General features: G+C 36.7%; 1 protein-coding gene across 24 annotated transcripts in view; it reads right to left on the reverse strand.

Moving 5' to 3' along the window:
- CCDC91 (coiled-coil domain containing 91) overlaps positions 1-26,806 on the reverse strand; it is a 364,937-nt gene that overhangs the window by 63,698 nt on the left and 274,433 nt on the right. For all 24 annotated transcript variants that reach the window (XM_040488536.1, XM_040488535.1, XM_040488534.1 and 21 more), the window contains 3 exons: positions 24,963-25,055; positions 24,786-24,854; positions 21,524-21,700 (listed from right to left, as the gene is read on the reverse strand). In XM_040488536.1, coding sequence (XP_040344470.1) covers positions 21,524-21,700; positions 24,786-24,854; positions 24,963-25,055 — 339 coding nt within the window. The remainder of the gene's footprint in view (positions 1-21,523; positions 21,701-24,785; positions 24,855-24,962; positions 25,056-26,806) is intronic.

The raw sequence follows: 26,806 nt of genomic DNA on the forward strand, positions 1-26,806 counted from the left end.
CCTGGATTGCAATGTATTTTCCTCTCAGGACTGCCTTCGCTGCATCCCAAAGCGTTTGGATTGTTGTATTTTCATTTTCGTTTGTTTCCATATATTTTTTAATTTCTTCTCGAATTGCCTGGTTGACCCACTCATTCGTTAGTAGGGTGTTCTTTAACCTCCATGCTTTTGGAGGTTTTCCAGACTTTTTTCTGTGGTTGATTTCAAGCTTCATAGCATTGTGGTCTGAAAGTATGCATGGTATGATTTCAATTCTTGTAAACTTATGAAGGGCTGTTTTGTGACCCAGTATATGATCTATCTTGGAGAATGTTCCATGTGCACTCGAGAAAAAAGTATATTCTGTTGCTTTGGGAAGCAGAGTTCTAAATATATCTGTCAAGTCCATCTGATCCAATGTCTCATTCAGGGCCCTTGTTTCTTTATTGACCGTGTGTCTAGATGATCTATCCATTTCTGTAAGTGGGGTGTTAAAGTCCCCTGCAATGACCACATTCTTATCAATAAGGTTGCTTATGTTTATGAGTAATTGTTTTATATATTTGGGGGCTCCGGTATTCAGCACATAGACATTTATAATTGTTAGCTCTTCCTGATGGATAGACCCTGTCACTATTATATAATGTCCTTCTTCATCTCTTGTTACAGCCTTTAATTTAAAGTCTAGTTTGTCTGATATGAGTATGGCTACTCCAGCTTTCTTTTGGCTTCCAGTAGCATGATAAATAGTTCTCCATCCCCTCACTCTCAATCTGAAGGTGTCCTCAGGTCTAAAATGAGTCTGTTGTAGACAGCAAATAGATGGGCCTTGTTTTTTTATCCATTCTGATACCCTATGTCTTTTGGTTGGCGCATTTAATCCATTTACATTCAGTGTTTTATAGAAAGATACGGGTTTAGAGTCATTGTGATGTCTGTATGTTTTATGCTTGTAGCGTTGTCTCTGGTACTTTGTCTCACAGGATTCCCCTTAGGATCTCTTGTAGGGCTGGTTTAGTGGTGACGAATTTCTTCAGTTTTTGTTTGTTTGGGAAGACCTTTATCTCTCCTTCTATTCTAAATGACAGACTTGCTGGATGAAGGATTCTCGGCTGCATATTTTTTCTGTTCATCACATTGAAGATCTCCTGCCATGCCTTTCTGGCCTGCCAAGTTTCAAAAGAGAGATCAGTCACTAGTCTTATAGGTCTCCCTTTATATGTGAGGGCACGTTTATCCCTTGCTGGTTTCAGAATTTTCTCTTTTTCCTTGTATTTTGCCAGTTTCACTATGATATGTCGTGCAGAAGATCGATTCAAGTTACATCTGAAGGGAGTTCTCTGTGCCTCTTGGAGTTCAATGCCTTTTTCCTTCCCCAGTTCAGGGAAGTTCTCAGCTATTATTTCTTCAAGTACCCCTTCAGCACCTTTCCCTCTCTCTTCCTCCTCTGGGATACCAATTATGCGTATATTATTTCTTTTTAGTGTATCACTTAGTTCTCTAATTTTCCTCTCATACTCTTGGATTTTTTAATCTTTTCTCAGCTTCCTCTTTTTCCATTATTTTATCTTGTAGTTCATCTATTCTCTCCTCTGCCTCTTCAATCCAAGCCGTGGACATTTCCATTTTATTTTGCATCTCGTTTAAAGTGGTTTTCAGCTCCTCCTGACTGTTCCTTAGTCCCTTGATCTCTGTAGCAAGAGATTCTCTCCTGTCCTCTATACTGTTTTCAAGCCCAGCGATTAATTTTATGACTATTATTCTAAATTCACTTTCTGTTGTATCATTTAAATCCTTTTTGATCAGTTCATTAGCTGTTGTTATTTCCTGGAGATTCTTTTGAGGGGAATTCTTCCGTTTGGTCATTTTGGATAGTCCCTGGAGTGGTGCGGACTTGCAGGGCACTTCCCCTGTGCTGTGGTGTATAACTGGAGTTGGTGGGCAGGGCCGCAGTCAGACCTGATGTCTGCCCCCAGCCCACCACTGGGGCTAGTCAGACTGGTGTGAACCTTCTCTTCCCCTCTCCTAGGGGCGGGATTCACTGCGGGGTGGCATGGCCCGTCTGGGCTACTTGCACCCTGCCAGGCTTGTGGTGCTGGGGATCTGGTGTATTAGCTGGGGTGAGCAGGCAAGGTGCACGGGGCAGGAGGGGCAGGCTTAGCTCGCTCCTCCTTAGGTGATCCACTTCAGGAGGGGCCCTGTGGCAGCGGGAGGGAGTCAGACCCGCTGCCGGAGGGGTGGCTTCGCAGAAGCACAGAGTTGGGTGTTTGCACAGAGCAAGCAAGTTCCCTGGCAGGAACTGGTTCCCTTTGGGATTTTGGCTGGGGGATGGGCGAGGGAGATGGCGCTGGCTAGCGCCTTTGTTCCCCGCCAAACTGAGCTCTGTCCTCCCGGGGCTCAGCAACTCTCCCTCCCTTTGTCCTCCAGCCTTCCCGCTTTCTGAGCAGAGCTGTTCACTTATGACCTCCCAGATGCTAAGTCCCGCTTGCTGTTGGAACACACTCCGTCTGGCCCCTCTGCTTTTGCCAGCCAGACTCGGGGGCTCTGCTTGGTCGGCGGGCCGCCCCTCTGCCCCGGCTCCCTCCCTCCTGTCCATGGAGTGCGCACCGCCTCGCCGCCCTTCCTACTGTCTTCCGTGGGCCTCTTGTCTGCGCTTGGCTCCGGAGACTCCATTCTGCTAATCCTCTGGCGGTTTTCTGGGTTATTTAGGCAAGTGTAGGTGGAATCTAAGTGATCAGCAGGATATGCGGTGACCCAGCATCCTCTTATGCCGCCATCTTCCTAGTAACCAAGCCATTCATTTTCTAACCACACCAAATTCTTAATTAGTTGGAAACAATTAGTGAGTTTTATGTGCAGGTATACAAAGTGCCTTCATGTTTTGTTGAATTTCCTTACACATGAGAATTAGTCTGAAATAAAATTACCTCACAAGAAATTTGCCAACAATGATCACATAAGTGATTATGAAAGAGTATTTTCGGGGCGCCTGGGTTGCTCAGTTGGTTAAGTGGCCGACTTCCGCTCAGGTCATGATCTCGCAGTCCGTGAGTTCGAGCCCCGCGTCGGGCTCTGTGCTGATAGCTTGGAGCTCGGAGCCTGGAGTCTGCTTCAGATTCTGTGTCTCACTCTCTCTCTGCCCCTCCCCTGTTCGCGCTCTGTCTCTCTCTGCCCCTCCCCCGTTCACGCTCTCTCTCTGCTTTTCAAAAACGAATAAATGTTAAAAAAAATTAAAAAAAAAAAGAAAGTATTTTCCAGAATATTTTAGTAATGGCTACACCTCTCGAACATGGTGTATTCTCTACGGCAGGGTTCTCAACCTTAGCACAAAGGACAATTCTTTGCTGGGGGCTGTGGGGCGAGGTCCTGTGATAAGCGGCAGATCTAGCATCTACTCACTAGATGCCTCCTGTTGAGAACCACTGATGTAAGTAAATAGTTTGGAAGGAAAAACATCTATCTGCATATATGTTATAGTTTGTTAAAATGCATCAGTTATGTTTCTTGTCGTATCTTAAATATTTTTATGTAAATATATGCAAGAAATCATATCCAAATGGTTATACAGCTAGTTTTTAAATGTGGAAGAAGGAGTTTTCTATATACTAATTTCTTAACAAAACTGGACGACTGGTATCAGTTTCTATACTATAACAATTAAATAGGTCGTGATGAATATCATTTAGGGTTAAAAGTTTATGTGACATTTTGTGTAAGATTTGTAATTTCTCCTTATTGCTTAAAAGTATAGTTATGCCTTAGTATCCATTAACCTACCACACATTTCAGAAATCATAGGAACATGAACTAATAAAAGATCTGTGGTTGTTTGTTCTTTCTCAGTGCAATTTTGTTAAGGATTGCAAACACAGTTAAATTATTTATGGAACAAATCTCAGCAATCAACTCAATTCTGGTCTGTGGACTATAAATGATAGTATCAAAAATTTTCTGGGGCAACTGTGTGCTTCTTTTCTTTTCTTTTTTTAAAAAAAATTTTTTTCAACGTTTTTATTTTATTTTTGGGACAGAGAGAGACAGAGCATGAATGGGGGAGGGGCAGAGAGAGAGGGAGACACAGAATCGGAAACAGGCCCCAGGCTCCGAGCCATCAGCCCAGAGCCCGACGCGGGGCTCAAACTCACGCACCGCGAGATCGTGACCTGGCTGAAGTCGGACGCTTAACCGACTGTGCCACCCAGGCGCCCCGCTTCTTTTCCTCTCTATGAACAATGTATGTATGTTCCACAATTATGTATTATTTAAACAGCTGCACATGGTTGTGGAAATGCACCTTAGAAAATGAGTGCTTGAATCGTAAGTCAAGTCAAGCTGCCTTACAGTTAAACAAAAGAAGTGAGACTTCCAATGCTATACAAATTTATGAGTTCAAACTACAGTTCTACCAGTGTTTTCAGGCACTGATGCAAATGCAAGTAAAATATCTGCATTTACTGCACAGCTGAGAAACTTTCAACTGGAAGTAATTAATCTGTGCTGTAATGACATGTTCAGTTAAAATCATATGCTCACTGACTGATATCAACATTTGATAGTACTGATCTGTGCCAGACATTTTTAAACATGAAATATGTAGAACCTCATTACATATCAACATTAATAAATGAGTTTTGCAATCATTTTTCATGATGGGGATACCTAATTTTGAACCACAAATAAGCAAAATGCTAATCTCCCCAAAGATAATGCTATTGCCACTAAATTTATATTAAAAAATATTTTCATTATTTTCAATTTCATCAATAAAATTTATGAAGATTTTTTTCTCTTGTTATGTAAGGACCTACCTAATAGTCTTGACTACTATCATAATAATATTGGCCCCTAAAGGCTAAAATTACTACTACATGACCCCTTACAGAAAAAGCTTGCCAATCCCTGATTTAGGTCATGATTCTGCAAGTTGGCCATTTGGGCTGGGCTCAGCTGGGCAGTTCTTTTAGCCTTGGCTGGAGTCCTCCACCTATGTGAAATCAACTGCTGGGGCTGATAAGGATGCTATTCCTGAGTAGCCTTAGGTAGGAAGGCCTGTTTCTCCTTCCAGTGTCTCCCACTCTCCAGCGGACTAGCTCAGGGTTTTTTACACAGCATCCGGACAGAGTGCCAAAGAAAGTGAAAACAGGTTAAGGTCTCTGAAGACATGGGGTCAGAAATGATACAATGTTACCATTGGCCTGAGCAAATAAGCATTATGAATTGATTCCCAAATTCTTATCTAGTTGTCTAAATACCTTCTTTTCAGTATATTCAAAGATCCCAAGCATTCTATTATGTTTATCTTCTTGGAGACATATCTCGTGGACATATCTCCAAACTGAATTGGCTGTTCTCTAGGTCTGTTACATAGCTGTCTATTCTGGATCTCCCTCAGGTACATTTCTGGAAATTCACTGCATCTCTCTTGAACTATAACTCCAGCTTTCTGGATACCACTGAATTCTTCTTTGTTTGACAGAGCACCTCCTCCAAGAGATTCTTGAGAAAAGGCACAAGGGAAGTAAAACTTTTATTTCCTTGGAAAAATGACTTTATTCTACCCTAACACTTAATTTATAGTTTGGTTAAGTGTGGATTTCTAGCTTGGAAATTTCTGCAGTTTTAAAGGTTTTTGAGAAGTCTGATTACATTCTGATGTCTCCTCAATTGCATAAACTTTTCCTTCTAGAAGAAATTTCACACATGTTCTTCATCCTTATTTCTTAAAAATTTCATGACAAAGCTAGGTATAGGTTTATCTAGAAACTTAGGTCTTACAATCTAGAAACTCAAGTCTTTCAATTTGGGAGATATACTTTAATAACAATAAATGTTATTTCTTGCATTCTATTTTCTGTTTTTTTTATTGTTTTGTTTTGTTTTTTGTTTATTTGTTTTCCCAAGAATCCTCTAACTCAGTTAATGAACCTCCTAAACTGACTGGCTAATTTTCTACTCTTTCCACTCTTATTTTCCGTTTCTTTGTATTTTTACACCTTTGTCTCCAGAAGACTTCTACAACTTCATCTTCTGACTTTTTCTTTTTTTAACTTTCTACTAAATTTTACATTTCTATCTTTTTATTTGACTTAACAAACAGCATGTTCTTCCTGTTTTGTACATGTAAGATCTTCTCCTACCTTTAAGAAGCTTAACGATAGTTTCTTTTCTTTTCTTTTTTTTTTTAACTTTCTACACCTTTACAGAATCTGTTTTATTCCTTGTTTTTCATGGGAAGTTTTCTGTTCAAACTTGACTTTATGCTCATACTTAAAGAGTAGAGCACTAAAATGCTGAGTAACATCTCTGTGCTTGCAGTTGTGGTTTATGGACTGTGATCTTAATAGCAGAGTAATCTGGTTGGGTTGTTTCCTTGGGGCAATTTCTGATACCAATATATTTAGGTCTTTTATCTTGGGCTGTCTAAATTCCTCAGAAAAGAATCTTCCAATTTCCTGTCTGGTTGTCAGCATTCTTAGAGCTGGGATAGAAAAATGGCTAAGGTTCTCCATAAGCAGCATGAAACTTTTCACCTTGCTCTCCTCCCAACCCAATGTTAACACTGCTTTGGTGATCTCTGTCCCAGAGACCCTACCTTTTATTTTTATTTTTTTTTCCAGAGAATTAACCCCAGTTTTCTTCCAGACTTGGGGAAAAATGAGTGGGGGCCTAATTATTAAATAGACTTTCAAACTTTCCTTCGTTTTGAATCCTCACATTCATTCTCACTTCCAGAAGTTTCTGGCATCACTAATAAGAAAGCCCTTAGGAGTTTCTAAAATATATATTGGTCTTCTTATTTCCAGTTTAGTTCTCCATTTTAATAGAGTTTTATTTCAATGGGGTTTTAGAAGGGAGTAAAATTACAATGGAGTTTTAGAACGGATAAAAATGAGTATTCTTTCCATTCTTTTTAACTATAATATATTATAGTTAAATAGAAAATATATTAATAGAAAATTAATATTATATCTATTAATATAAATAGAAAAATATATTAAACTTTTATTTTGAATTCATTTTGGATTTACAGACACTTGCGAAGATAGTACAAGAGTTCTCATGTGCCTTTTATCCAGTTTCTCCTAATATTAACATCTCACATAATTAAGGTAAATTTATCAAGCTAACAAATTAACATCAAATAATAATAGTAAATAGATTGAAGATTTTATTTGTATTTCACGAAGTTTTCCACTAATATTTTTCTCTCTTGGATTAATGCAGGGTAAAATGTTGCATTCAGAGACCATATTTCATTAGTCTTCTCTAATATCTGATAGTTTCTCAGTCTTTCCTTATTAGGACATTGATACTTTTGAAGTGCAGCTTTCAAGTATTTTGAAGAAATCTGGATTTATCTTTTTCTCATGAATAGACTGGAGTTACGATTTGGGGGAAGAATACTATAGAGATGAAGCATGCTTCTCCTTATATCATATCAGGGGAATATGGTCTTAAACATAATTTATACTGGCAATGTTAACCTTGATCATTTGGTTAACATGGTATCTGCCAGGTTTCTCCAGTCTGAAGTTAACATTTTTCCCCTTTCCATAATCTATTCATTAGAAATGAACAACTAAGTCCAGCCAACACTCAAGGGGAAGTAAATTAAGTTCCATATACTAGAAAGGAGTATATCCACATTTATTTTTAGAGATATATGCATATTTTAAAACTATAGTTTCTTCTATAGCCAGAGAACTATTCCGCATTTCTAATTCTTCTTGTGTCAGTTCTGGGATTTATATTTATCTTGATAAGTTTTCATCTCATCAAAGCTTTACAATGGATTGATATTAAGTCATTTATATTGCTTATGTCATCTTTAAAATTTGTATTGCATCTGTGTTAGGTCACTTTATTCATTCCTCTGATGATGTTTATTTATAACATCCCTCTTCATCAATCTGATCAAAGATTTGTGAATTTTATGCCTCTTAAGAAATGACAGTATTTTAAACTTACTGATGCATGCTGTGAATTTCTGTCATAAACTGTATTATTTCTTTCTATTTTCTTTGGATTCTTCTATTCTTTCTTTTTGTCTTCATAAATTGGGTGTTAGCCCATTCTTGTCCAGTCTTTTCTATTTTCTAACATACATATTTAAGACTATAATTTTCCTTTGAAATACACAAATTTTTAAGTAAATAACTATTTTAATAATGACTACATTGTTTTTCCTTTGTGCTTAGCTTTAAAGAAATTTATACATAGCAAAAACTTAACTGTTTGGCTCAAAATCATAACAAATCATAACTGTTTGGCTCAATGGATTTTTACATACAAATACACCCATTTGCCCACTACCCAGATCAAGAAAAAGAACACCTGTATGCTGCAGAAAGTTTTCTCATGCTTTTGCCCATTAGAGATAACTACAATGGTAATTTGTAACAAATGCCTCAGCCACATGTGCTTTTGTCCTATCTCCTTCTTCCTCACATTAGAGCAATTCATGGATGTGACACATTTCCTACTTCATTGTAAGGTCCTTCAAGACAATGGCAAAGTCTCATTCATGTTTGCAATCTTTGCAAAAACTATCATTTTGTCATGTGTAGAGCAAGGATTCAATATGCAGTTCCCTGGTCATGCCATGCTCTTTGGTTGAAGCGATTTCCCCTTAGCCTTCTTTTCTGATGATCAAATGTACTCCTTCTGCACAATTCAGTCTGAGCATCATCATCCGTAAGAGCCTTCCCTGAAATGCTCTAGACCTTCCACATCTTCTCACAGTGTGATTGAACTCAGCACTCCTTGTATGTGCTCAAAGAGCACCCTATATTTTATATCTCAAAGCACTCCATAATTCGGAATTGTAACAACTATTTTACTTGTCTATCTTATCAACTTGAGATCCCTTTGAAATCAGGGATTATATTTATTACAGTTCGTACTCTTCATTACTAGAATTCTAATATAGTATCTGGTACAGGGTATAGATGGATAATTGATATTCAATGAATGAGTGAATTTATTTCTCCAATTCAAAGAAAATCTACTCAAGGGTAGGGACTGTATCTTATATTTGTGTTTCCCAGAGCACTTGTATGGTGGGTACACCCTAAGTTAAAGCTTCCCAAACTTTTCTCAGTTCACAGCTCCCTTGCTTCCTCAATAATTTTTTTTCACAATGCCCTCTAGGCCAAAAGAAATACCTCATTGTTTCATTTACTAACTAGTTAGGTCGTAACATAGCAGCCATTTGAAAAGATACACAAAAATTGAAATAAAAATACTTCAATTTTATCCTTACCTAAACTACTTTTTCATGAGAATTTTGTACATAGCTGGAATTGCTTAGCTCCTTAAATCTTGGCATAAGATCAGATAATAAAACTCTCATTTGTTCCACATGGATATCTGCATGGTACTTACTTCTGAACACAGCAACTACCAAACCCAACTTCCCTAAGATATGATGTACTAGAACGTAACGTAACGTAAGACAAATTAGTATTGCCACCCTAGTGGGTTACCTGGTTTCCAAAAGATCCCAAGTATCTGTGTGTTGCCCTCTAATTTTTAGAATATCCTGCAGCATCCCAGGGCATCTTGATGTAGTCTGCAAACTACAGCCTTAGGTAATTACAATAAACATCCATTCGCTCACTGTTTATCATTCATAGCACTCAGGTAGGTGTTAAAACTACAAAAGTGATTAAGATGGCTCTAACATTAATGATGATAATAATAATACATCAAAAACAGCAGCAGCCATCTCTGTAACAACACACACTATGCTCCAGACACTATGCTATGCTAAGTTAATGAATTTCAGCTGGCTTACTAAAACTCATTAATGATATATAAAATTAAAGATTCTGGAACCTAACAGAGATCTGTGTGAAAGACACAGCAGAGTTAAGTAAAATATAATATGAAAAGTATTAAAATAAAATTACAAAAGCAATGATATTTGGTGTTTAAAGTTAACAAAATAGTTATGTGTATTTTCATTTCATCCTCAGAACCACTCTGAGAGTCAGGTAAACCCAGGTATATATAGGTATTAACTTAAGCTGCTTAAGTTATATGTTTAAAAAATGGCAATGTAAATACTTTAAAGGGGGCTTTAGGGCAAATTATTCCTAAAAGGGCATTTCAATGACTATAAGAATGGCAGATTTTTGGAATGTTAGTAACTAGGTATAAATCTGTGGAGTTGGAAATTGCCATGTGCCTATGATGACACCAGAATAGGAACTGAGATCCTTAGACCAAAAAAGGACAGTAGAAATTATATTCTCAATGCATACATTCTTCAATCTTCCATCCAATCAATGCATTCTTCACAATCCTGGATAAAAATGATACCCTTTTTTGCTAGGTAACTTGTGATTTGATAGCTTTACACTGTACTGTATTTTTTTTTTTTTACCTACTTTTTCTAATTGTCCCCCCCTTCAGTTAAATTGGAAGAAAACTCATTTTATGTCAGTCCTTCAAACAGGTGAAGAATGTTAGCATATCTTTATTCTTCTCTTCTCTGAACTAAATATTCCAATTCCTTCTATAGTATGTGACGAGGTTTCCTGCTCCGTTACTGGTTTGACCACAATACCACCTAATATTTGCATGACATTTTATAGCCTCTAAAGTTGTTTGACAAATCTATCACAGTTTTTATTTTAAAACATTTCCAAAGGCCTTCGAACAATTCTGTAAAGCAGGTATTATTAATCCCACTTGACAGAACTGGAAATGGAGCCCCACACATTTTTAAAAACTATTCAAGGTTACATGAGCACAAGGTAGGACTCAAATCTAACCCCATCTACTTCTTAGCATATTTATTTTGGCAATTATTCTTTTGACCACAGGTAACAGAAAATTCAGCACAGACCAATTTAAAAAAGAATTTGTAATCTCACACTAAAGAACATGAAAGAACTAAGGGTAGGCTTCCTTTAGTGTTCAAACAATGTGATCAAGGATGCATCTCCACTTCTTAGCTCTGCCTCTGGTGTAGGATCCATTTTCACAAAAGTTCTACACATATGGTCCCAGGATGGTTACTAACAGTTCCAAGGATTTTCCCAGTTTCTTACTATGAAGGACAGTGTTTATATACCTGAGGATACAAGTTCCAAAATGCAGCCAGTTACAAAATGGAGGACGTAGGCTATAATCATTAGCCTAAGTAAATAAGGGCTTATGTCTAAATTAAAAAGTAGGTTAAATCTCACCTAAACAATACAGCTAAGAAATAAAAAGTAACACTTTGGGAGGAGAGGAATAGATGCTGAAGAGATACCAATAAATAAGCTGATCTCCTTCTGATTTGGAACGATCTTAAAACATGGCATATGGAAATGAGTGTCATGCTTCCATCAGACCAGTGAAAGAAAGTGTACTATTTCACCTAAAAATTCTATTTGAACTCCTGCACCCACTCATCACCTTACAGCAAATCTATACTAGCTTTTCAAAGTACTCTTTTTTCTTCCTGATTACTGGGTATTTCTTTGAATAGCAACAAGAAGAATCATCATCTCAGTTTGGCACCCAACGGATAATCTGATTAATACATTTTTTAAAGGGATCATAACATCCAGCACTATTTTTGGTGACCCTACTTTTGGTGAAAAGTCCCATTTAAAAGTGACCAAAACTGTCAAAGAGGCAAATTGTGTTGATGGAGATCAAGTCCACTTTTTAAAGATTAAGAAGTCTGTTTAAAAGAGTGTTGGTCGTGTACCATCTTACAATCTATTGCAGTTTTCAAGACTCAGCTCCTACTTTTCAGGTGCTTAAATCTAGTGGAGAAGACATAGAAATAGATCCTCTAAATAGAATATACCTATACAGTGGTATACTTATATAGTGAATGCCAAAGAGAGAAAAATCACTTGATTTAATCTATCTAGGAAGTGTGAAAAGAAGTTTTTCAGGTTAAAAAAAGCTAAGTTATTAAATAAGACTGGCTTCTGCAAGGTAGGAAAGCAATGGTATCCTAGGGTGAAGGCACAGTATGACTAAAGGCCCAACACCACCAAATAGCATAGTATGTGTACCAGCAATTTGGTACTAAAAGCATGAAATGTGCAGCAGAATGGTGAAGATGAACTGGTAGGGGCCAGGTCACTGAAAGATTTACAGTTCATACTAAGTAGCTTGAATATTATCCTAAAGGCTATGGTGAGTCACTGAAGAATTTAAAAGTTCATTGATTTTTTATTCCTAATTGGAAGGGGACAAAACTGGAAGCAAAGAAATCAATGTAGGAGGTCAAGGTAAACACTGAGAACTGTAATTAAGTCAGTGGCAGCAGGAGGTCTGGAAGTGTATGTGCTAAAGAATTATTATTAGGTAAAATGGAAAGGTTTTAATGATTGAAAGATATTAAAATGGGGAGGAAAGAGGGAGAGATCAGGAAAATCTCCAGTTTTCTGGACAGGGCAACTTGGTAGGTGGTTATCTCAATGAATGATACAGGAAATAGAGCAGGAGGGAAAGGTGTTGAGAGATGAGAAGGTAACTTGGTGAACTGTTTGTTCACTTGTCCCTAAATGCAATGATTCTGACAAAAGTGTAATTAAGATTTTACCTTTAATTAAAATTTTCTAATGTTTATTTATTTTGGAAGGAGAGAGAGAGACAGAACATGAGTGGGGGGAGGGGCAGAGAGAGAGAGAGAGAGAGAGAGAGAGAGAGAGAGAGACAGTATCCGAAGCAGGCTCCAGGCTCTGAGCTGTCAGCACAGAGTCTGACGTGGGGCTCAAAGTCACAAGCTGTGAGATCATGACCTGAGCCGAAGTCAGACACTTAACGGACTGAGCCATCCAGGTGCCCCAAGATCTTACCTTTAAATAACCAGACAGCTATCACAGTTTTGTAAATACAAAAAAAAAAAACAAAAAAAACAAAAAAACAAACCCAAAAAACAAAACAAAAGAACAACAACAAAAAAAAAAACCCAAAAAACTAATGAATCAAAACTAAATAAATCAAGACAGAAAAATTATTTCAGTGTTGTGAAATTATCTGGCCTGCTAAGCTAAAATAGAAATGCTATTTCCTTTTTTAAAAGAAGGGTCAGGTGGCAATGGTAAATTTCTTAAAGAAAATTTAACCACTGATTGTAATGTCTGTGGCTTTGGGGGAAAACATAACCCCAAATTACAGTGGCTGTGGTTATAAACTATTATGAAGAGCTTCCAACGTCAGACATAGCTTAAGTGTCTGTATGCTCTGGAGTCCTTTTACAGGACTTTGCTAGAACAGCAAAATTAATGACTCCTTTCTTTATGTCCATTTCGGTGTCAATAACAAATGTTCTTTCCTTTCGTTAAAAGCGATTTTCAAAGGATACAGAATGAATTTAACCAAAAATGCCAGAGTCATAAACTTTCCTCTGAATATTTCAGAAAAAAACACACAGTCTACAATCAACTCTAAGGATTAGTCTTAATTTGTGATGAAGGCCAAAGTCATCTCTCAGAGTCGGAGAAATATGTGCCACAGTCCTTAGAAATTGTGTTTTCTGTTATAGTTTATCATTTATCTCTTCAGTTAATGTCAGTGTTAACACAGAGAAAATCTAGAGGTAAATTACAAAGTAAAAGCTGTTTGTCTTCCTTAGGCTTTTCAGAGTAATTTTAGTTACTTGTTTTCCACTTTGCCACACCCCATTCCTTCCTTATTTCTAGTGTGACTTAGTGGCCAAACATGCTAATTCCTGTTAATTCTCTGGTTTATTTCCAGAATTCTTTTAATTAAAAAAAAATCTGAGTGCTATGAAGTGACCTGCATATTAGAATTAAAACAAACAAACAAACAACAACAAAAAACAAAAAACAGCTTCCTGGCTTTTTTAATGTCATCCCTTCAGTCAGTACTCAAGCAGTTGGTAGTTCTCCAGGCTACAGGGATCATGTAGCTGCCAAAGAACGAGAGGACAGAGTGAGTGTTGACCTCTGAAATCAGACAGGAGTTGGGCAGAAGATGGCAGGAGCTGCTTGTTAATACTTGTAACCCTGAGCTTCCTACAAAATGTAGATGAAGCTTTGGCCACTGGATCTGGGTAACTGTGATACAGAAAGCACCAGTAACTTTAACTCCTTCACAATATCTCCTGAAATACAACCATCAAAAGTGTGAGACTATTTCCACTACTACACAGTTAATCTGAAGTGGCCATATTTTTTGTAGGAAGAAGATTGCCACATTCCGTACAAAAATGTCATGCAGGGTCCCGCCCTTCCAGAAAATTTTTGTTCTTATGTATTGGACTTTGGTACCATTCATATGGTTATTATTCTCAAATTTTGATCTCTAGCCCTGACAATGCACCTAAACTCCAGACACACATTTCTAACTGTCTACCCAACATTTCCTCTAAACTTATGAAGAGGCACCTCAAATTTAATATGCACAAATTGGATTATTTATCCTGATGAAACTGAACTCTCCTCACCATCTCAAACTGCCATATATCCAATAATTTATTCTGATAGTTACTTGTTTAAAAAAAACAGCTTTATTAAAATATTATTTACATACAGTAAGATTTATCACTATACAATACATAATTTGGTAAGTTTTATCAAATGTAATCACAATTATGACTAAAATAATTCTATCACTTTCAAAAAGTGCCCCTCCCCCTCAATTACTGATTTCTTTTCTCTCAAATCAGTTTTGCCTTCTTCAAAATTTCATATATTCTATTTAGAATTGTAACATGTAAATTTTTTGAGTCTGGCTTCTTTCTAATTTCCTTATCTAAACAAGACCTCTACCGCCCTCTCAGTCAAACACATAACCCTTTCCATAGTCCATACCACTATGTGGCAGTACCTTATTCATTGTAAGTCTTTTTCAACTTGAATGTAAGTTCCATGAGTACCTAGGGGCCCTGTCTATCTTGTTTGATGCTATATGCCCAAAACTTCTAAGAGGATCAACAATAAATATTAGTGAATAAACTAATGAAAATAGTCCCTTTAAGTTTTTGCTATTGAAATTATCTATACGTTAACTAATCAATGAGATTGTGCTTTATTCTAAGATGAGAACATTGGGAAGAAGAGGAAAGCTTAGGGGTGAGTTGCAAGGCCTCTTGAGTGACACTGCCTGATTGTGAATATGGTCTGTTATCTCTTCTAAGGAGTTATCATGGCCTTGAGCAAGTTACATAATCGTCCTAAGCTTTCATTTCTGCATCTGTAAAACTGGGGACAACAGTTTCTGCCTAGTAAGGTGGTTGTGAGTATTAAATGAGATCAAATATGAGAAACAATTAGAAAACTGCCTGGTACTTAGCACCCAGTGGTAGCCAACGGTGGTAGAATTATTGCTGTCTCCATCCAGTACCACTGCTACCACTACTACTATTATGTTACTGTTCCTGAAGCCAAAGATGAAGAAAAACTTCCATAAAAATAAATTTTTAGCTACTGGCCTAAAATATTTGTATAGAATAAAGCCAGGTAAGTGAAGCTTAACCATGGAGAATTATTATTGTTTTTTGTTGTTGTTTTTTCTTTAGAGAGGGAGCGCAAAAGTGGGGGAGGGACACAGGAAGATGAGAGGGAGGAAGAGAGGTGGGGGGAAACTTAAGCAGGTTCCACACCCAGAGTGGAGGGAGGGGGTGTGGGGAACGCCAGCTCCATCTCACCGCCATGAGATCATGACCTGAGTCGACATCGAGTCACTTAACCGACTGAGCCACCCAAGCATCCTTACTGCTTTCTTTATCGCTAAAAGAAACAATAACATTCTGTCAACTTTTGTAATGTCTAATATTCCAGGTATTTTCCTAGAAGTCGTAACAAGGACATGAAGTATAAATCTGAAACTCACAGTTAAAATCTTATGATTTTAAGGCTATGAACAAGTTCAAGAGGCAGAATTTCACATTCCTATCACTGGTAGCCTAAGGGTAAAGTCTATTTATTTATTTATTTATTTTTTAATTTTTTTTTTCAACGTTTATTTATTTTTGGGACAGAGAGAGACAGAGCATGAACGGGGGAGGGGCAGAGAGAGAGGGAGACACAGAATCGGAAGCAGGCTCCAGGCTCTGAGCCATCAGCCCAGAGCCCGACGCGGGGCTCGAACTCCCAGACCGCGAGATCGTGACCTGGCTGAGGTCGGACGCTCAACCGACTGCGCCACCCAGGCACCCCTGGTAAAGTCTATTTATAAATACATTTCTGGTCCTACAACTTAGGTAATTTAGGATAATTAATTAACTTGGAGGAATTTTTTACAAACCAACCTGTAATACTTCATTGCTTTTTTCAATTTGCTTCTCCATGTAATTAATATGGCTAATTAACGAAATGATGTCTATACATTCACTTGAGAATTTTGGATGAATACAATTAAGTCTTGTAAGTCATCTTCCTGAGTTAATTGTATATTTTGGAGACTGCTATTTAACGGCAATGATTGGTTTTCTGGAACACATTCTATGAGCTACACATTAGGCTAGGGCCTCCTAAGAGCATCAATATGACTGAGACACTTATGAAGCTCTCAGTTCAGTGGGACAGTTAGTAAGATAAGTAGGTATTTGAATACGATTCATGCTGTAAGAGAATTATAAACTACAAGATAAGAGGTTAGGGCCTTTTCTTCTTCAACAAATGATTTAAGTACTCTCTAAGCACAGCCACCCTGGGGCCCAGGAATTGCTGGGTTACCTCAATGGTCAGCAAATAATTAGACAGTGAATTCCCTAAATACCTTGAACTAGTTAAGTGATCCATCATTTGCCAAGGGAGTTCGCATGTTAGGGAACACCTTCAACACTGCCAGTTTACAACCCTGCCTTAGCCTTCACTTTCTGCTTGAATAGAAGCAAAATCAGCCAGTGGTGAGAGATTAGGTAGGGTCTTTTCGGCTCTTTCCTGGGCATGTGCACATCCTTGTGCATGTATGTGACCTTCAAGAAATCCAGGAGTATTTTATTTTATTTTAAATTTTTTTTAACGTTTATTTATTTATTGAGACAGAGCATGAACGGGGGAGGGTCAGAGAGAGAGAGAGAGAGAGAGAGAGAGAGAGAGGGAGACACAGAATCTGAAACAGGCTCCAGGCTCTGAGCTGTCAGCACAGAGCCCAACGTGGGGCTTGAACTCATGAACTGCAAAATCATGACCTGAGCCAAAGTCAGACGCTTAACCGACTGAGCCACCCAGGAGCCCCTATTTTATTTTATTTTTAACGTTTATTTATTTTTGAGACAGAGAGAGACAGAGCATGAACGAGGGAGGGGCAGAGAGAGAGGGAGACCAGAATCTGAAGCAGGCTCCAGGCTCTGAGCCATCAGCCCAGAGCCTGACACAGGGCTCGAACTCACGGACCAGGAGATTGTCACCTGAGTTGAAGTCAGACGCTTAACTGACTGAGCCACCCAGGCACCCCTTCCAGGAGTATTTTAAAAAATCAGAGCTTTTCAAAACCACCTATAATAATCGTATTTCCCAAATTTCCCTTTTAGGTTTTTTGGCCAGGCTTTTGTTTGATCCAGTGGTATTTCTGTCTTAGGCAGAGGTTATACATCTGCCACTCATTGTTTCTCACAAACATTCTGAGGATAGGGCTTTTCCCACTAAGCAAGCTCTAAGCAAATGGGAAATTTCTGGGAAGCTGCCAGATAGGTCAAATAGTAGTAATTTCCTAGAGACAGGTTTTCTTGTGGAGCTCCAAATTTAGTCTGCCCACTCCAGTGGCTTCTACATTGCTGATTTTCATAGCTACCATGATTGTGCGACTACTATTTTGTGTGTGTGTGTGTTTTAATGTTTACTTATTTATTTTTGAGAGTGTGCAGGGGAGGGGCAGAGAGAGACAGAGAAAGATTCCCAAGCAGGCTCCACACCATCTGTGCAGAGCACAACACAGGGCTCTAATCCATGAACCGTGAGATCATGACCTGAGCTGAAACCAAGTGTCAGATGTCTGCTTAACAATGGAGCCACTCAGGTGCAAAAGACTACTACTTTTTAAAACTACCTTGTAACCAGGGAGAAGGGGATGGGGATAAAGCAAGTTAAAAATCTACAAACTTGCTGTTGTTGGTGAGATTTAACTATTTTTGCTGAATAAATATTTCTTGGGTTGTTGAAACCTTTGGTTAATATCCAGAGTTCTGAAAAAGTTGATTTTGACAATTTTTGCCAGTGTTGTCATTGTCTTTATGGAGAAGCTAATTTGCAGAGTTCTTTATCATTCCTGAAGTGCGTAGCCTCTCCATTTCAAAGAATATTAACATTTACCCAATTTCTTATTTATTTATTTTGTGTGTGTGTGTGTGTGTGTGTGTGAGAAAGAGAGAGAGAGAGACAGAGACAGAGAGAGAGAGAGAGAGAGAGAGACAGAGACAGAGACAGAGCAAGCAAGCAGGGGAGGGGCAGAGAGAGAGGGAGAAAGAGAATCCCCAGGAGGCTCCGTGCAGAGCCCGACATGGGACTTGATATCACAAACTGAGATCATGACCTGAGCTGAGATCAAGAGTCAGACACTTAACCGACTGAGCCACCCAGGTGTCCCCCAATTTCCTTTTAGTACATTCAGTTTACAAGTGCAAACATTTAATCTACCTGAAATTCATTTTAGTACACAAAATGCAGAACAAAATGGGCAGCCAGTTGCAATTATTTTCATTTTTTTTCTGAGTTCATTAGTAAGATATTTTTGAGAATCTAATAAAAACTATGGACCATTTCTGCAGAAAAATCTGCACATACACACAGTTTTGCATAATTTCATTAGATTCACAGACTGTATGGGACCCTTCCATGCAACTCAGATTAAGAGATTTATAAATTACAGAAAAATCTGTGTATCTGTAGTCCATCCTATTCCATTGGTCTGTTCTATATCCATAACAGTACTATACAGTTTTAATTACACCACACATCTTTTTGCTTCAAGGCCTTTGCACTTGCTACTCCTCTGCTTGAAACATTCTATCCCCAACTATTCACAAAGTAAACTCCTCACTTCAACACAGGCCTCAGCTCAAATGCTAACTCCTAACATAGGCTTTACCTGACTATCCTGTCTACATATTGGTTCCCTGACTCTCCGGCCCCTTACACAGCATTCTTTTAATACATGACACTGATCACTACCTCACATTGTATCTTTAATACCTTCCTATCGGTCTTCTTCATAAGAAGGCAGGGAAGTTGTTGTTCTCCTTCTTACTACTCTATCACCAGAAATAAGTACAGTCCCTAGAACATAGCAGGCAGTCACTTCAGTTATTAATGTGAAACACCGAAAAGTAGATTTGACCATGTGAATTTGTTTGCTTACCCTACCGGCCTAAATAAACAAAAGATAAATGAGCTTCATATGGCTCCCAAGAAACGTAACTTGTCAATTTTCTAGACTAGGACTATGAAGCTCTAAGGAGCTAAGGGAATGACAGGTGTTTGGTGGTAGTTCTTTACTACAACTACATGAAAATGAAGGCAGCTGAATACATTTGACATGACCACCTCACATTTGAAAATTTGAGAGTTGGGGCGCCTGGGTGGCGCAGTCGGTTGAGCGTCCGACTTCAGCCAGGTCACGATCTCGCGGTCCGTGAGTTCGAGCCCCGCGTCGGGCTCTGGGCTGATGGCTCAGAGTCTGGGGCCTGTTTCCGATTCTGTGTCTCCCTCTCTCTCTGCCCCTCCCCCGTTCATGCTCTGTCTCTCTCTGTCCCAAAAATAAATAAACGTTGAAAAAAAAAAATTTAAAAAAAAAAAGAAAATTTGAGAGTTAACTGGAAACATTGTTCTTTCTTCTATATATGTTCCCTGTTCAATTCTCTTAACCACAAGGCAGTTAAACACATATACACACACCACACCCACATACTCTCTCTCTCACATGCATGGAAAATATGCAAACGTTGGAAAGAAAATAAATACAATGCATTTATTCATGACATGCTTGGATTATCTTCACAGTACTCTGAAACTGTGGCAAACAATTCTTAAAGTATATTATACACTGTAGTGTTTTCTAGAGACAAGAATGCCCCCGACAAACCAGCAGAGAAATATGCCCTTTACGATATATACTTTTCTGTTTGAGTGATGACCATGTGCTGATTTATTCATGCCCTCTTGCCCAATTTCACGGTGACTAATAGCCCACATCTATGTGAGGTTAGAGGAGTGGTCTGTGGTCACAAAAAGTCTTAAGTAAACTCTCTCGAATCAGAACTTAACCAAAGATCGTGACCTTACTAGTACAGAATTCCAACCAACCGAACTGACAATTAAACATCTTACATACATTATGTGCTCAATATACATTTGATGATACTAACAACAGATTACAAAAAGAATTAGAAAGTAATCGTTACTCAAAATGAAAAGGCCAGGAAATAAACGAATGAGATCTGTCACCACACAACTGTTATCTTACCATAAATACTACCTAAAGATCTGTTTAATTTTTATAACAAATGAGTAACTATGTGCTCTTGCGTATAAATTTAAGTGACATTTTTAAAAAAGTGTATAACATTTACCCTGGATGTTAAGAGCACTGAGTTTAGATTGGCTAATTAATCATAAGAAAAGCTTCCAGGTTGTTTGGTACAAGTTGTTTTAGCTACATTCATAATGTATGGTTGAATAAACAGTGGTAGTATATATAATGCTTTGATCATGGAAAACAAAGACTTCTATAAATGTTATCTTTTGCTTTATATACTTATTTAAGGAAAGATTTACTCAAGTATCTGATTGCCTACATAACAAAAAGACTAAATACATGGAAAATACAGCATGCAAATTCAGTTATGGGAAATGAAAACAATGTAGTTTTTAATCGTTCCGATAAGTAGACAAAAGTTTATTTTGTATGCAGGCCATACTTGATATGTGATACCTTTTATGAAACCATGGGGATTATCTGTGAGGTCCTATTAATTATCAGTATCAACTACAGATATGTAGATACACATATTGGGTATAATTAATGGAATCAAACTGTTTTCTACTCATATATAATACTTTATATTGATTGTCTCTGTATGTGTGTATGTGAAAAAGGAAAAAAAAAATAAACCAGAGGTTTAACATAGTTGCAATAACTAGACACAAATTTGGATCCTGACTTTTTAAAAAATAGTCAAAAGATAAAATTATAAGTTACTGAATTTTCTTTTTTAATTTTTTTTTAACGTTTATTTATTTTTGAGAGAGAGAGAGACAGAGCATGAACGGGGGAGGGTCAGAGAGAGAGGGAGACACAGAATCTGAAACAGGCCCCGGGCTCCGAGCTGTCAGCACAGAGCCCGACGCGGGGCTCGAACTCACAAACTGTGAGAACATGACCCGAGCTGAAGTGGGACGCTCAACCGACTGAGCCACCCAGGCGCCCCAAGTTACTGAATTTTCAATATCTGAAAGCAGAAGTATACTGATATACTAAAAATTATCAGTATAAAATATTAATATTATAGACAAAATAATTAAACTGATATGTTCACTAAGGTGATTTTAAGATAAATAACAAGGAAACTTCATTTTGAGCAAAACAAGGAAAAAGACAGTTACAAAGAGTTAATTTTACTAACCTGACTTATTTTTCTCTGTTCTTGTATTGCTTTCTGAATTGCCTGAGATACTTCCTCCTGATCTTTTGCATGTTCAGTCTTCCATAACTCCCTTTCTTCAGCATGGGCTTTTTCCAGATTTTTTCTTTCTTCTTCTATGGCTTTTAAAACTGCATCCTTCATTGCTTCTTTCTCAAGCTTCAAAACAAATAATGACTCTAATGAAAATATTTGAATGAGTGACTGCATAAGTACTTGAATAAGAAAGATTTGGGTTAACCTTTAAAAGGTACAAACTCGAATTCTACAGGGTTTAGTTCTGACACTGCTGTTTTTATGCACTTAATACCTGGTGCAGAATCAAATATTTGTTTTTGTACAAATATCCATACATTATTTCCAAGGCATATGTAAACTTCAAAGAAACTAAGCTTTACCTTAGTAAGTAACAGTTTTCAAGCTATTTGGTCTTAGGATCTCTTTACACTCGTTTATGCTGGCTATACATATTAAGATTACCATATCAGAAATTCAAACCAAGACAAAATAAAAATATTAATTCACTCTATATTAACATTAGATGTTCTGTATATTAATAATCTTTTAAGAAAAATAACTATATTTTCCAACATTTAGAAGTGAAAAGAGTATCTGTGAACCTCCTTAATGCCTGACTTAATAGAAGAAATTTAGGTCTCATACCGGCCTTCTGTTTTAAATTTGTAAAATGGTTTTTGGTTGAAGCATATAAAGAAAACTCAGTCTCACACAGACATGTAGTAGAAAAGGGAGGAGTATTTAGTAGCCAGTTTATATCTTTGTAAATACTGATGATTCCATACTGAAACTTATCAAGGGATAGCTCTTAAAGGATAGTTGCGATAAGGAAAATCACATAATGGCAATGAAATCTTTGTATTCTGCTACTTACTATATTACAATCTTTTCTTGCACTTTGAATGAGTCCTTTATCTATGTGTGATTTTTTTAAACATTTTTTATTTGGAAAATATTAACTCAATAAATTATGCATCTCCTCTAGATGTTTACACATTTCATTATAGCATAACAAAAAAGGTCAAATTTGTTAATGTCACCATCAATTTCATAATAAAAGTCTTTATCTGAAAACAGATACAAATTTTCCAAAATTATAATTTTGCTTTAAAGCTCAAATTTTATCATTGGCAACAAAAACTGTTAGTTTTCTGGAGATGCTGGGCTCACTCTATTTACTTTGGAGACAATGTCTGCCAAATACTAAAGTCTGCATAACCCTTATTATTCACTAAAATGGTGTTCCATAAACGTTACCAACTTCAGTTGCAACTCAAACATAGGAATTTCTCTCTAGAAAACCATCATACTTTGGGATGCAGTAATGTCCATGGTCCTTCCACCTCTGATGTCCACAGTTAACACTCTTCTCTTTCTTCCAGTTAGCCAAATTTGACACAAGTTTTCAAAGCTGACTTACCATTTTCTGAACTCCTGTTTTACTCTACGATTCTTCTCTGAAACTACTCTCTTACGATGCTGCTCACCAATGCTCTCCGTTTTGTTAAATCCAAATAACAATTTTTTCTTTTTTTAATCCTTACTTATCTTGATGTCGAAGTGACATTTTACATACTTGACTATTTCTGTTTTCCTTTTCTTGGTTTGCATAACAGCATGCTGCTCTTATTTCTACTTATATGGCTGACTCTATTCAGTTCTTTATAACTTCCTTCTTTCTCTGGGTTTTAAATTTTGGACTTTCAGTGCTCAGTCAGACCTTGCATCTCTTGTTACTCTATACTCTCCTGTGAGGTGATTATACATAACAATAATTTCTGTGGTTACCATTACCATCTGTTTGCTGAAAAAAAGAAATAAACTACATTAGCATCTTCAGGTCTCCTTTCTCCTCTGAGCTGTGAGGTAGATGTAGTTGCCTACTTACCTTATTTGAATATATCACAGGCATCTCAAACTATACCAGAGAAATAGTACCACTTTCCATGTTGTTTCTGAATCACTACTCTAGGAGTTCCCAACATGGCCTCCTTCTGTATTATCCACACCAAACATATATCCTGACTCCATCTCCTATTTCTAGAATTTGTCTATTTCTTTCCTTTAAACTATTACTACTACTCTATTTCTGCCACTCACTATCTTTTACATAGACTTTGGACACACTCTATTCTTTCCTTGCCTCTAGCCTTTGTTGCCTCTAATTTCCCCCAAATTAATGTAAGTTAGCATTATATCATACCTACACTCAAAATTTCAATGTTTCCATCCTTACCTTTAGAATAAAATTCAGACTCACAATTCAGAATATTAGACATCCTTCAAGCTAATTTTAAAAGTAGTTTATTGTTAAAAAAACTCCTGACATGGAAATACTGTCTATATACTCATAGTAATTTAATGCATCCCACCTTGCCTTATTGGTAATAAGTAATCTTTTTCTTACGTGACTGTAAATATTTTAAGACAAAATCATCGTCATCCTTCATGTTCCACCCCTGGCACAGAGATTTGCAAATATTAAACTTTTCAGATACTTGCTTTACTAAACTTAAATTTAAATCCAGATCTCAAAAGTTAGTGCTATATATGTACTTGCTGGCATACGTACATTTAATATCACGGACATACTATTTAGAAGAGGTATTTCAAAGTTGACTTTAAAAATCATGTGTCTTTTAAAATATTTTTTAATGTTTATTTATTTTTAAGAGAGAGAGAGAGAGGGAGACAGAGAGAGAAAGTGGGGGAGGGGCAGAGAGAGAGGGAGACACAGAATCCAAAGCAGGCTCCAGGCTCTGAGCGGTAAGCACGGAGCCCGATGTGGGGCTCGATCTCACGGACCGGGAGATCATAACCTGAGCTGAAGTTGGACACTTAACCGACTGAGCTGCCCCAAAAACATAGATCTTTATAAATACATACATACACACATATACACACACATATATATATATACACACATGCTCATACGTTATTTGTGAGGATACCTATTAAATACCAAGAGTTTATTAGTATCCCAACATATATTCTTTCTTAACAATTAATAATCTACAATATTTCAATGTCATTCTATTCCTAAATTTAACAATAATAGGAACAGCAATATCCTAACTTTAACAGGAAAAACAAGAAAGAAAAAAACTCTTTGATTTTTCTGTAATGAGGTTTTATGCAAAAAAGTAGATTGACTATACTATACTATGAACTCAGTTTTTAAATTCCACTTACTTACAAAGAAAACCATTATTACAGATAGAAATACCTTTGCAGCAGATAATAAAGCCTCTTTATTTCTTTGCCTTTCTTCCTCCAAACATTTTTCCAATATTACCTGTAAACGATAAGACAGTTGGGTAGACAGAGAATGTATTATTTGAGGTAATTATTTGAGGTAATAGAACACGTTCTTTCTACACTCTGAGCAAACTTAAAGTATTACCTTCTGTTCTTGAGACTGTTGAATCAAAGCTTCCTTTATCTTTTCTTTTAACAGTTCCTTCTCTGTATCTAGCATTTCAAGGAGCCTCTGATGCTATAAGGAAAGATAAATGGATTATGATTATGGTTCAGAGACCAATAATCTATCAACAAGGAGTACAGCTTGTGGAATCCATTTGTCTGGTTCTACTGAAGTAGTCACTAGAGGAAACAATGGGAAGATTGCTAAAATGAAGGCATACAAGCCAAAAAAACCCCACTGAATTCACCTTTCTTCAATTGGCCAAGAGATCTTTTTGTGGCTCCAAACTCGACAAAGTACATGATATGAGATCTAACTTAGGCACAACTACTCCAAATTGGAAAATAAATCAGAAAAGTATTAAATATCTTTCATCAAAATTAAATTTAGAAAAATTACTCACTAAAATTATTAGTTTGCAGCAAAAGAAGCAATCAGATAAGAACTGATATTTGTTTGATGAACAACTATCATATTATTTCTGTTTCTAGTAAAGCACTAAAAGAAATTGAAAAATTATTGTACTTCAAGATTTTACCATAGATTCAGAAAATAAATCAATAAAAACAGTCAAAGGAATTTATGTGGTAGCTAATGTAACAATACACAGAAGCCATACATTTACTTTTATTCCAATGTGCTAGTGAAAAAGCATACACAACCATCAGCCAGTTATCATGGAGTAGGCACTCAGAGTTTGAAGTTTTCTAAGAAAATTCAACCTTTGTATCCTCAGTATCTTCAATATAGAGAAGCCAGATACTTGTTCTGGAACAGTACTTTTATGAGGAAACACAACCCCAAAGAAAAATACATATGCCTACTCACACAGATTTCTCATTCAGTTACTACAGGCAAATAAGAATACTTTTTCTGATTTCTCTGATTTTGAAGCCTCCTTAAAATATGAACTTACTTGAACACCCAATATTTTATAATGTCTTTCGAAGTTGTCTGATGTAAAGTATTTTTTAAGGAGGCAGTTTACTTGGAGACGAAGTCACCAAAATAGTTATGCCTGGGAAGATAATCTATTATTCTTATTTTTAATTATGTTACTTTTTACCTTTATGTTTCAAGAAAATAAGAAAAATCACAAGATGTGTTTTTTCATTAAAAACAAATCCAAACTGTGATATTAATCATGGCATGCCTATGAGAAATTATTGGTACCATATGAATTCATGAAAAGCAGCTAACAAATCAGTAGACTTAGCACATGCTACGTCATAACTGAGACTTGAATTCTGTATTCTATGTAAAATCTAGATGCACACAAAATGTCACTGAATCAGAAAAAAAAATTTAATCCTATTTAAAATACACACACAAGAAAAAAGTTAAAAAATCTTATACCAGGTAAACAATTAGACTTAAAAATGATAAAATGATTATTAGTTAGACTTAAGTAATTAGACTTCAAAATGATACAATTCTCATATGAGACCAAAAAATATTGAATTTAGGCTTTGGGGGTAGGGGTAAACATAACCAAATAGAACCAATAAAAACTATTAGGATTAAACTACAAAATAAACTTTTCAGAGCTAATAATAACTTTGAAAATTATTTCTTCTTAAAAAGAATTGTTATGTTAATAAGTCAGACTAATGGAAATCATTAAGTAATTAATTGTAAGTAAGCCAAGTTTCTCTAGTGGTCTAAGAACTAGTACATTAGCTAAAATGACAATGCAGTGTTTAGAAAATTCATTCCTAAACTCTATTTCTTAATTCTGATAGTACACTATAATGGAAGACTATTTTTAAGCTTTCTTCTATAAGAATAAACCCTAAATTACCATTGGAAAGAAGCATCCTACA

The sequence above is a fragment of the Herpailurus yagouaroundi genome, unplaced genomic scaffold (genome assembly GCF_014898765.1).
Source record: "Herpailurus yagouaroundi ecotype Mexico unplaced genomic scaffold, PumYag 166, whole genome shotgun sequence".
Lineage (NCBI taxonomy): Eukaryota > Metazoa > Chordata > Mammalia > Carnivora > Felidae > Herpailurus > Herpailurus yagouaroundi.